Source organism: Caretta caretta, chromosome 7, assembly GCF_965140235.1.
Source record: "Caretta caretta isolate rCarCar2 chromosome 7, rCarCar1.hap1, whole genome shotgun sequence".
Taxonomy (NCBI): Eukaryota; Metazoa; Chordata; order Testudines; family Cheloniidae; genus Caretta; species Caretta caretta.
Window position 1 is genome coordinate 124,061,749 of NC_134212.1, and position 12,185 is coordinate 124,073,933.

The 12,185-nt window shown below is 55.8% G+C and overlaps 1 protein-coding gene across 4 annotated transcripts; it reads left to right on the forward strand.

Moving 5' to 3' along the window:
* The first annotated feature begins 6 nt into the window (after window positions 1-6).
* Window positions 7-11,055, forward strand: DPCD (deleted in primary ciliary dyskinesia homolog (mouse)). Of its 4 annotated transcripts, none has more exons than XR_007357569.2 (7): window positions 7-113; window positions 514-594; window positions 1,337-1,461; window positions 2,368-2,505; window positions 7,438-7,515; window positions 9,444-9,546; window positions 10,869-11,055. XR_007357569.2 is itself a non-coding variant. In XM_048857333.2 (6 exons), the coding sequence occupies exons 1-6, from the start codon at window positions 50-52 to the stop codon at window positions 10,971-10,973; spliced, it is 612 nt and encodes a 203-aa protein (XP_048713290.1). In that variant the 5' UTR covers window positions 7-49; the 3' UTR covers window positions 10,974-11,055. The 4 variants fall into 4 exon arrangements, 2 of the variants coding, with proteins under 2 accessions (XP_048713290.1, XP_048713291.1); XR_007357570.2 differs by having other exon boundaries at window positions 10,781-10,869; XM_048857333.2 differs by lacking the exon at window positions 7,438-7,515 and having other exon boundaries at window positions 2,368-2,501.
* The last annotated feature ends 1,130 nt before the right edge of the window (window positions 11,056-12,185 follow it).

The window sequence follows — 12,185 nt, forward strand, 5'->3', positions numbered from 1 at the left end:
GGGTCCGGCGGAAGCGTGCCGGTTGCCATGGGGACGCGGCCTAGCCGCCATGGCGGGGCCGAGCTGGCTGGAGCGGCTGCGCGGGGCCCGCAAGACCGCGCTGCTGCAAGACGGTACCGGGGGGGGGGGGGCTCGGGCCGGGCGGGACCTGGAGCCACGGACACGCGGGGCGGGGCCCAGCCCCCCCGAGCCCATCGCCAGCCCCGCCCGGCAGGCCGAGGCCGCTGGGGTCCGGGCGTGGGGGGAGGGGCGGGCAGGGATGGTGGGGGAGGGGCAGGGGCCAGGGCCCATGGGGGATGATGGGGAAGGGGCGGGGGTCAGGGGGGAGGGGCAGAGATGATGGGGGACGGGTGGGGGCCAGGGCCCATGGGGGAGGGCCAGGCAGGGATGATGGGGGCGGGGCAGGGGCCAGGGCACATGGGGGATGATGGGGAAGGGGCGGGGGGGGGCCAGGGCACATGGGATGGGGAGGGGGCCCTGGGTCTGGCCTCACCTTGCCCCTGTTGTGTGTAGGGAAGAGGAAGGTCCATTACCTGTTTGAGGATGGGCTGGAGATGGCTGAGGAGTACGACCTGAAGACCAGCCAGCTGCTGGGTAAGTGAGAGGTTCCCCCCCTCAGCTCTTGGCCCCTGCCCCTGAGCTGGCCCCGGAGTTGCCCTTACTAATGACCCCCCCCCCGCCCCCCAGCCTGGTGCAGCAGGAATATGTCGCGAGACGGGCGGTTGGCCAGGGTGCAGCCTTTCCCCCGGCGTGCTGCAGAATCAGTTCTGCCAGGGGTTACCTGCCTGCGATGCCCAGTGACTTGAGCAGGGCCAGCCCGTCTGTGAATGAGAGCGGAGCTGGGCCCAGGCAGCTCTGACGTCCGTGCCACGGTGGGGAACCTCTCCCCCAAACAGCAGCACTGCTGCCATACGGAATTCAGCATGGCAGAATGGCACAGCCATTTGCAGTGGCCGAGGCTGCAGGGCAGGAACACGTACCCTGGTTGAAAAGTGCCACAAGGGCTTCAGTCGCCTCAGGTGGTCCCGCTTTTGGTTTTATGTCTCCCTCCAAAGTCAGCCTCTCCAGCACCTGTTGTGAACGTAGAATATTGATTCAGTACCATCTCACAAAGCAGAGCTCCTGAGTCACTGACCCCACAGGCTGAGTTCAGCTGCATGGGGAGCAGCTGGCGGTCATCTGCCCTTCGGGGGAAAGGACTATGCTGGTCATGGGAATGAGACTCCATCAGCCCCCTTGTCTGATGTAGCCAAGGCTCTGGCTGAGGTGTTTGCTGGGATTTTTCACCAAAGCGCAGCTTAAAGAAAAGGGGTGACCCTTCTTCTTTCCTCCACAGCTAGAAAGTGGCGAGAGAAGAATGCTCTGGGGAGCTGCGGCAAGTGGCAGGTTGAGGTGGGAGAGCCGACCATGTACCCAGGGGGGGCGCTGGAATCGGAGCTCATAAAGGAAAGCAGCTCCAGTGTACGTAAGGTGGTCCTGCTCACAGCAGTAACTAGACCCACAGCTTCATGAACTGCAACCAGTGCGTGGCTAGGAGGCTGAGGTTATGGCTTATCTCCGGGGATTTGTAGGGCTGCCAGGGTAGAACTCCAAACTCTCGGGACACTTCTCAGCTGGGTTCGGACTCAAGTCTTCGGCATCCAGAAGGTGGGGGACTGGGGAGAAAAGGGAAGGCCTTGCTGTTTCCAAGGGACCTGAAGGTTTCTTAAGTGGAGGACTCTCCTTTATTGCCCTGCTGGCTGCCTCAGTCTGTCTGTCTTCCATGAAGCGGCTTGAAAGGGCATCTGGAAATGCCAGTGAGTGTAAAGCACTGAGAAGGTGACAGCTCCAGTCGCAGCTATTACACACATGCAGTGCTTTATGCTGGTGGGTCAAGCCTCCCGGGAGGGGTGGGGGGATGGTCTGTCCTTGTCTCCATTCTACAGTTGAGGAAATAGAGGCCCGCAGACATGCCCAGGGCAGCACAAGTTAGTGGCAAAGCCAGACCTAGACTTCAGCAGTTGTGGATTTTTGCCCTCGCTGCTGCTGTTGCCCTTCCCATGAGGAAAGGCAGTGGGCAGTTCCTGGAGAGCCTGAGGCCAGATTTCCTTGTACCAATGGCAGCATAAGTCTCCCCGGCCCCCCTACTCAGTGGGAGAGTGATCTAGAGGAAACCTACCCTCATGGACCCTGATCAGCAGCAGTGCAGGTGCAGCCATGGGATCAGTTGGAGAGAGTGCAGGAAACTCTCTGGGTGCCTCATCACAGGCTCCATATTCAGACTGGAGTACCTGTCTGACACTCCTGGCCCCAGTCAGTAACCTTCGCATGTAACCCCGGGAGCTCATCCTAGCTGTGCCCCATCAGACATGTCTGTGTTTGCTGCAGCCCATCTTCATGAGGAGGGACACTCAGACCAGTTTCCAGTGGCGGATCCGGAACCTACCCTACCCCAAAGAGGTCTACAGCGTCTCTGTGGAGAAGGATCAGCGCTGCTGTGTTGTCCGTACCACCAACAAGAAGTCAGTAAGCACAGCACTGTCTTCAGCGAAACGTCCTGGCTTGTTTTGGTTGGTGTGGGAGAGAGCTAGAGGCGGAATAGGTGATCAGACAGGGGAGATGTTCTCTCCAGCCTCTGGAGGAGAGTGGGGGGGCCGGAGCAATTTCTTGACTGCTTTATACACATGGCTTTGCAGACCCCCTCATCCCCACCACTAGTCAACTCTTAAGCTCCCCAAACTGTTCTTTTGCTGCACCTCAGTCCTGTCCTGCAGCACCCTCTGGTATTCAGGCCTGGGTCCTCCTTTCCTCTTCCCTAGACTGGGGCAACCCTCAATTAATGCACCTCACGTATAACCAGAGGGTCAGAGGGTTCACTGATCTCTCTTCTGAGGCCAAGCTGCATGGGGAGGAGGGGCATTATACCTTTGAAAGTGTAATGCTTATTGTGCCCCAATATGGTGGAGCAAACTGCAGAGTGCATCTCTAATGGATGTGGCCAGTCCTCCCCCAGCACAGCTCCCCCTCCCCTTCATGGAGACACTGCAAGTACCACTGACCAATCCTGCTGCCTGAGGAAGGGCTTCCTCTACCCTCTCTGTACTGTAACGAACCCTCTAGTGACCATGAGCTAGAATCTGGAGCTGGGGCAGATCCAGGACCCCTCCCAGCCAGCTCCCTGCTGCTCGCAACTCTCCCCAGTTCAGTAGCCTCTTCAGCTGTCAGTAACCTGGGGCTTGCTCCCTCTCCTAGATCACCAATGTAAAATTGGCCCTATCCTGACCTGGGGGGTTCCCTCTCCTGGATACATCCCCGTAACTTGATATTGAGACGCTAATCAAATTAATCAAGTCAGGGTACCTGAAGCCACAGGAGGAGACTGTACTCAAGGGCCATTGGAACTACCCAGATTGGGGGTGGGGACGCAGCCAGCTGCAGAAAGGTGCCTCAGTTACCCCCAAACAAGTCAACTTTCTGATCTAGAAGTAAAGAATGCAACCAGTGACGAAGCCAGCCTGGATCTGCTATGGGTAGGGAGGAGCTGTCAGAATAAAGGGAAGCTTAGGTCTGTCCATAGAGCAATGGGGAGCGAGCCCCCAGCCCGGGTAGACAGACATGATCTTGGCTTGAGCCAGCACACCAACAGCAGCAGGGGGGATGTAGCAGCTGGAGCCCTCAAGCCCACCCGAGCCGCTGGCTCTGAGCAGGGGTGGCTAGCCCAGGTATCCTCTGGAGCCACAGTGTCCACGCTGCTGTTTCTAGCCTGCTAGCGCAAGTGTCTCTCCTCCATGTAGACATACCCCTTGATACCTGCGGCAGCCCCTGGCTTGTTAAATATAATTCCCTGCTGTATAATGACTTGGTGCTTTGTGCACCGAATGAGACCAGCTCTGCTCCAAAGCGGTTACCGTCTGGGTTCAGACACAGGCCTGCAGTCATGGGGAGAGGAGGAAATTCTCTTTCCCTCCATGTGCGAAAGGGCCTACTTGCAAATGGGGGACATTCCAGGGATTGCTTAGCAGGAGCTGGAGGCAGCTGCCTTGTTCTGTCCATCTCCCAACACTGTCGCTGTAGACAGAGAGAAATGAGTTTACTGGGGAGAAACCCACTCTGGAATTGCCCTGCTTAGCACCCAAGCCTTTCTAGTCCAGCTCCTCGTAACTGGCTGTAGGTGGCGCTGTTGCCAAATAACTGTTCCTTTCTCTTCCGATCCGCCACTTGGGACATTTAACAAGGCCTGCTCCGAAGCAAAGGAGAACAAGTGGCGGTAGTAACCCTCCTCTGCCAAGTACCCCCAGCAGTCCCAGAGAGGGGGGCACGGGGGGATGCACTAGGAACAGGACATGGCCACCCCTCTGCATTTAATAACCATAATGTCGGTAGGATGGGGGCAGAGGTGCCTTTGCTCCCAAGGAAGCGCTGAGCATTTGGGGTTCTCAGCCTGGGGAGGTGTAGGCTGAATCCACACAACTGGGACGCGAGGGGGAAGAGCGGCCAGTTACTCAGACAGAACCACGTCTCTGGGGATAAACTGATGAGCTGCCTCATACACAGCCAGGCTCATCATTTCTGCCTGGGCTCCACAGCGTGCTGCTCAGGTTTGTTCCACCTGCTTGGAGCACTGAGCAGGGTTCAGGTGACTGTCTCCCACGCCCTCAAGGTGTTGGGTTGTAGAGGGGTTTCTATGCAGAGGCGGCAACCCTTCCTTTGGCCTCTGGAGAGCTGTTTGAGTGACAAGAATGGCAACATTTCTGCTGCCCATGCATAGAGGTTTGCACATGCGTGTACATTTGCCCGTTTTCACCTTGAAACTCGTTCACCAGCTGGAAGGGGAGAGAGGGGGTGGGCGGACAGGGATGTTCACAAATGCTTGGGATAGCGTGAGTGGTTGTGCACAGGAGTACTGAAGTGACAGGCCATTTCATTAAGCTGGAGGGAAGGATCCTCACTGAATGGGCAGCGGTAGATGACTGCTGCTAGGACCTAGAAGTGATTTCATCAGAGCCTCGCCTGTCAGTCACTTAACTAGTAGCCTTGGAGCTGAAATTGGCCGTGTCCAACCTCTTATCTAGGGTTTGAGCCGGCTCCCCTTCAAATCAATGGGCGTCCTTCCCTTCGCTGCAGTGGGCTCTGGCTCAGGCCTTGGCTGAGCACTGGCAGCGTGTCTGGTGCTGTACAGTAGAACACCAGCGTTACGAACTGACCAGTCAGTCACACCCCTCACCTGGAACCGGACATACGGAACCAGGCAGCAGCAGAGACAAGAAAAAGGCAAATCCAGTGCAGTACTGTGTTAAACAAACTGCTAAAAAAAAAAAGCAGCATTTTTTCCCTGCTTAGTGAAGTTTCAAAGCTGTATGAAGTCAATGCTCAGTTGTAAACTCTGGAAAGAACCAGAACCTTTTGCTCAGAGTTCCGAACGTTTCCGAGTTATGAACAACCTCCATTCCCAAGGTGTTTCGTAACTCGGAGGTTCTACTGGACAGTCACAAGGCCTGACTTCGCAAGAGGCTGAACACTGTTAGTACTCCCTGGTGTTGGTGGCACTCAGTGGTCCTCTGGCTCTGGGAGGGTCACAAGCCTGTGGAGGACAATGTACTAGGAAAGACAACGTGCGATGCTCCAGGCAGCACATGTTCTCAAAGGGTGACTTCTCCTCCCACAGCAGGGAGAGGCAGGAGAGACTCTACTCAAGCCAGTATGGTTACGCAGCTGTAAAGCTAGCGAGAAATCAGAATCACACCCCAAGCCCATACAGATCAAGTACAGCCCTGGGGCAGCGCCTGGATTGTTATTTGTGTTTGGTGTGCGGGTTATTGTGGCAGCATGTTAAGGAGGGAGCTGAAAGTTGTTCGCCTGCAGCTGGAACTTCAGGTCACTCAGAAAGGGCTTAGTTTCAAACTGCCATGTTACCTCAATGACAAGTACCTTGGCCATGTCTGAGGAACCTTGCTGTGGAAATAAAGTTATAAGGATCTGAAAATTGCTCTCCTTAAAGGACGTCAACTACACTGACCATGCTGCCCTGTGAGCACAAGCCAACCAGAGTGGGATCAGCCAAGAGTTTTACAGCTGTCCGTTTTGTGCTTTGGTTTTTAAATTAGTTTTCATTTGTTTCCTGCTGACTCTACGGCAAGCGTGTGCGGGGAGGAGCTAGGAGAAGTAGTTCTGGAAGTAGCAGCAGCTGAAGCAAGCTATGGAGCAGGCTAATGTCCCTTGTGGACAATTTGGATAGATCACTTGGTCCTAGGCCCCTGGTGCCTGACTCTATCCTCCGTAGCCAGTGGGAGCTCCATCATTGACTTCCTTGAGACGCATCAAGCCCCCTACAGATGACAGGTGCGTTGGGCACAATGCCTTAGATAGATGAATTCTTCTGGATCCTGGATCCAGACCCTGCTTGACTAGTAATAAGCAGACAGTGGCAAAGGAAATGAATCCACAGGTGGTTAATGCACCATCACAGGAGAGAAATTAACCGCCCAAGAGTTCCCACAGCACTTGACACTTCAGTTAACTCCTCATACAGGGGAACAGCAGTTCAAAGGGGAGAGGTTCTGATTGGGGAGCAGTCCCTGCTGAATGTCTGGGCTCTCTGGCTCTAAGTCCTGCATTACTACATTGCAGTAAAGGTTTTTGTAAATAGAATTCTCTTTTCAAGTAAACCCATTTCAAACAAGACTAGCAATGAATTCACTGAAGCAACATCCAGCCTCTGCCAGCATCTAGTCAAGGAGTGGCCTGAGAGTGCAGTTCCAACCTCTGCCACAAGGTGAGAGCCAAGGGCAGAGAATCCCAGTCACTCGAGCAGGGCTAACAAATCCATTTGCTGGCCTCTGAGCAAGAGCCACACACCCAACGCAAAGGGTGCTGGTAGCTTCTGCCCAGTCACTCCCATTCCCTCTGGCCACGGGGAAGGCTGCTCAAGTGGGATTTGCCTAAAACCTCTTGCTGTAAAATAAATCCATTAAAGTAAATTCTGAAAACAAAACCGCAAAGCCGCCTCCGCCCGCCCACCAAACCCGGTTCAATTCTTGAAGCCAGAGGTAGCGGTAATGTTACAAGGAGGAGGGGGATGGCCAGGCAGATCTGGTTTCCTTTGATCTTGTCACAGATTTGAGTTTGAGGCCAGTCAAAGCCATTCTTCTCCCCTGCTCCTTAGTCCTGGGGCAGCAGAAGGCTGGTGTTTCCATTGATGGCTCCCAAGCCCTTTCAAACAGTGGGTTTTTCTGTGTACTGCAGTTTTTGTCTAAGCGGTAACACTTCCTTACCATGGCTTTGTGTTCATCTAATCTCTGCTGTTTAACCTTTGACACTTCCCTTATTATCCATGTCTGCCACCTTTCCCAAACACCGACAGCCGCGACAACACAGAATGGTTTGAGCCCTGCGGTAACAAACCGCTTGCATTCCTCCTGTGCGGGAGAGTCATTTGCCCTTTGTATCTGTTTTCACCAGGACTTGGAAAATAAACTAGCTGCACTTGGGGCAGAGGTAGAGAGACGCCGGGCTTCATGCAAAGCCAGCTTAATGGAGGTGAATCCCTCATGCTCTGACAGTAGGAAATAAACCCTTTTCCGGTCAGTTCGGGGCACCTTGGGGCCAGAAACATGTCAGTTTCACAGACCAATGGGGCTGCAGGCCTTGATGGAGGACGAAAGCCTGAAACCTCAACAAGGGCTGGAGGGGGGATGGAACCATCTCCATGGAGGGTGTCAGCACCCAGAGAGAGAGGATGGTTCAGCGTCAGCCAACAGGCCGCAACGGGAGGCTTGTGGTTAAAGCCCCAGCAGCGGGATCCACCAGAGTGGAGTTCCCGGCCATACTGGGCCAGACCAAAGATCCGTCTAGCCCAGTATCCTCCATCTTCCAACAGTGGCCAATGCCAGGTGCTTCAGAGGGAATGAACAGAGCAGGCGACCATCAGGTGATCCATCCTGTCACCCATGGGGCGCTCTCTGCCTTACCTCAGGCAGGAAAGTGAGGCTACGAGGACTTAGTAGTGTCTTAATGGGCCATGTGCACCTACCTCCTCCCCCCCCGGAGAAGTCTCTGCTCCTGCACGCAGCATAAAGCTCCCCAGGCTACTCTGTGAAGCTGTTCTTGGTTCTGGCTGCCCAGCCGAGAGTGGAGAACAGAGCCGGCTGCTGCCCCTTTCTCCACCCCCTTGCTGGCCCAGACGCCCTCAGCCGGAATGCAGTGTAGCAGCAATGGCAGCATGAGGGGGACTGCACAGAGAAGTGTCAAGAAGCAGGCTGCCGATAGTCCCTTTTTGTAGGGGGCCAGCGCGATCACCCCTGGAATCCTGTGTCCCGAGAGCAGCACCACGTCACCAGAGAGCTTGACAAAGTACGGGCAGTTCCGAGACAAACAACAGAAACAATTGGGGGACTGGACAGTTTGATTCAAACAACTGAACGTTTATGGCTCCCATAAAGAAGAGACGGCCAAGCAGTGGAGATGCTGTGACCACTATTTCAAGAAGAGAGGAATGATTTAGGATGAGCCAAGGGGAGAACTAGGCGGGATGAGATCGGGTGAATAAAGGGGTGATTTTGAGGTTCAGGAGTAAGGAGACCCTCCTGAGCCACCAGAGCTGACACCTGACTAGTTCCCCAGGGGATGAGAGCTCCAGCCATGGGGACATTTAAATCTAGATGTGACCAAATACTTGACTGTTGGAAGGCAAAAGCCTGCACTGAGCCCCAGGTGATGGGCTAGTTGGGACCCAAGGAGCTTTTCATTCGGATTTCTATGGCTATGAGTACAGGTCCTGAAGCAAGCCCCTCCCTGAGCCTGGAGAGAGCAGCAGACACGCCAAGGGACGTATGGACCAGCTAGTAATGCTGCACTTGAGGAGCGTTGGGTGCCTCCCTTCCCTTGGGAGCACTGCTGTCCCCTCTGCGCCGAGCAGATGCACTGTACTACGTGCACCTTGCCAGGCCATGCCCCGGTGATAGCCAAGGAGGCAGAACTCCATCTCGGAGCCCTTGCGCTGAGACAGTGGGAAGCCCAAGGCCCTGCCTGCCTCGGCCCCTCGTTCTCCATCTGCTCGGCAGCTCAGGCCGGATCTGGAGAAGTCAGTTTCTGGGACACGCTTGGCTCAAAGGATGCAGCTGTGGTAGCAGCTCGCCTCTTGCTACAAAACCGTGGACTTGCAAAAGCAGCTTGAGTGAGTCTGGCCTGGGCCCCCTCCTGAGCCTTTTCAAGAGCGTCCGTTCAGTTCACATCCCTCCATTTCTGGGTTCCCCACAGCAGACAGCTGGGGTCTGATTTGCAGAAGTGCTGAGCCCCTGCAGCGCGGCTCCTCACCACAGATCAGTGGCCACTTCTGAAGGCTTTGGCCCGAGGGAGGTGCAGGGAGGGCTCTGGCTGAGGGGCGTTGGAGCAGACGTCACCTCACTGGTGTGCACTTTGTGCAGGACAGAATTTTAGTCTCTCCCCTCCCTTGTGCTTGTGTGCAGGTATTACAAGAAGTTCCCCATTCCTGACCTGGACAGATTCCAGCTTCCCCTGGACGCGGCTGCCCTGAGCTTCACTTATGCCAATGCCACCCTGATTATCACGGTGAGATTCCAGCCCGTGTGGGAATACTCGGCCCTGAGCTTTACATCCTCCGTTTCACAGCTAAGGAAAGGGAGGCCGAGAGAAGAGATTTGCCCGTGGTCACAGGGGATCCAGTGCCAGAGCTCACCTGCCCGACAGGGGGGTCTGCGTGGCAGAATCACGGATGCTCGTACGGTATCTTTGAGAGTCAGTGAGTGTGCTGACAGTCCGCCCATGGCTAGGCAGCCCTTGGGCGCAGGGACATGTTCTCTGCCTAGAGAAGCTCAGTCTGAAGAGCACAAGGTGTTACCGAAGGGCCTTCTCCAATGCTGCCCCCAAGGCTTGGAACACGCCCCTTCCCAGCTCACTTTTTTCCTGGGAGGCCCATCAGTGTTACTGCCAGGTGCGGGGCTGGTCTCACGCTGTCTCACACACAGGGTCACCCAGTGCTTTGGGCATGGGAGGATGTTCCAGCTCTGCAATGAGACATCTGTGGGCAAACGGAATAGGAGCTAAAGGTACTCACCAGCTGGCGGGGAGGGAGTGGCTGCCTGCAGCCATCAGAGGCCAAATGGTCCCCTTAGAGCTGCAGCTCCTTGTCTGTCCCAAACTGAGAAGGCCAACGACCAGCAAAGTCTGCTGGGAAAGGATCCTGGTCAAGAGTGAACTCAAGGCAGTGTTCAGGGCCCTCTGCTGCTCCAGAAGAACTAGGCCACCTGGACCATCCTGTAGCTCTTGTCTGACCTGCCTGCCACAGGATAGGGCATTTCCCCACTGATCCCTGCATCCGGCTCCTTAGGCTGTAGTTGACAAGGGAGCTCCCAGGGAGATGCTGGCCCTGGGCAGGGGTCTCCAGCTCCCTGCCCTCCAGCACCAACACAAAATCTATTACAAACCTCGGTCAAGAATTCAGCTTACACTGAAACTTTCCAGACTGCCGCTTCCGAGGGCTCCCTCCTGCTTCGCTGCTCATTGCGGTGCACGAGGAAGTTCCTTCCCCATGGCCGGGGCGGTACCCACTTTGGGGATAAGGGGGAGATGCAGGGTTCTCGAGGTCAACCTGTCACCTTCTGCCTGAACGATAAAACCCATCCCAAATCAGGGCCAATGGTCCCTAGCCAGGGTGCTGCCCCCTTGCTCCAGCAGGCACCAGTTGGGTACAGACAGGCGGCAAAAGAGGCACTTTCACATTGCTGTCCCCCTGGATCCATGCTGCCAGGCAGGGAAGCTGCTAATGAAGATGCTTCTCTCACAGTCTCAGCTTAACTAAGCTGCTTGAAGGGGCTAGCCATGCAGTGCCGGTCTGAATGGGAGCACTGAGCGGCCATGTCTCTTCCCTGCAGTACCGGAAGCCCCAGGAGATCCTGGCTGCGGAAGAAGAGCTGCAGAAGGAGCTGAAGAAGATCAAGGCAGCTAACGATGGGGACGGGGAGTGCAAGACACAGTAGGCGATGGCTGCGGAGGGGTTGGGGCAGAACCGTGCACTATTTATTTTGCTGCTTTTTCTAGTAAAATGATTTCCACAGGGAAGTTGCTTGGTTTGCAAGAATCATTATGACTTGGGCTCCATCGGCCACGCCGCACTCGGGTCTGGGAACACAAACCTCAGGGCTGCTTTCTCTCCCACTCCCATTCGGCCAGCCAGCACTGAGCTACGCAGTCCCTCTGGCAGCGTGGGATGCCATGGAGAGTGAGGGAAATAATGCAACCAACAGCTTTCTGCTCCCACTGAACGCTGCTGAGCGAGGAATGTCCTCCACTATTTCTATATGGCTCACAGCAGTGCTGACCCAAAGCAGTCAGGGGGGCTGGGATTAGACCCTTAGGGTGCCAGGAAGACCAGGCTTTGCAGGGACTCCCCTGCCTGGCTGCGTCAGGGGAGCTATCGTCATACCAGGGAAGCTCCGGCTGTCTCCCCATTGCCCTGGCGTCCGCTCCCTTTAGCTGTGTACTTAGGAAGATGATCTTGGGCCTTAACCACCTTTCCAAACAGTGCCAGGAACTGCCTAGCTTGAACCCAGCGAGTCCCTCAGAACGCTGAGCTGTGCAGCCACAGGGAGGAGGCCAGGAAGTGGAGTATGGGGCAGGTGACTTGCGTTGCAGGGAGAAGTGACTGTAGTTATTCAAGGTGCAATTTGGCCAGCACAGTGGGGTCAATAAACCTGCTCTTTCCTGTAGCACCAGGGGACCATAAATGCCCACAGGCAGTTTCCCAACTCCTCTGAAGTCACGCTGGGACCCCAGGGAAGAGCGCCACCTACAACTCTGTTCACTTCTTCTCACACCCCACCTCCTCCCTGGTGCCCTCCAGCTGACAGCGGGCTCACCACGGCCACCCCTCTAGTGGCCACCCCCCCCAGCCTGAGGTGCATGCCTCCAGCCAGGTCAGCCCTGCACCGGTCAGGAAGATCTAGGCTGACTTGGTCCTACATCAGAGCTGATGACTCTCGAGGTCCCTTCCAGCCCGACATTTCTGAGTCTATGAAAACAACCTCCCTCTCCCCCAAGTCCCAGGGCCCACCCCTGCAGAGTTCACGTCTGCAAGATCTACAACTGCCAGCTCCTCAACAGAGCACAATGCCCACTCCCATATTACTGGCAGACCCTTCCCCCCTTAAAGGTGCCACTCCCTGGTTCTCCCAGCAGGGCATGTCTGATTG

What these genes read in the sequence shown, in the direction of transcription:
- DPCD (XM_048857333.2), top strand. Translation starts at nt 50, where the DNA reads ATGGCGGGGCCGAGCTGGCTGGAGCGGCTGCGCGGGGCCCGCAAGACC. An exon ending in GACCGCGCTGCTGCAAGACG is followed by an intron (nt 114 to 513) that starts GTACCGGGGGGG and finishes TGTTGTGTGTAG; the next exon opens with GGAAGAGGAAGGTCCATTAC. An exon ending in TAAAGGAAAGCAGCTCCAGT is followed by an intron (nt 1,462 to 2,367) that starts GTACGTAAGGTG and finishes TGTTTGCTGCAG; the next exon opens with CCCATCTTCATGAGGAGGGA.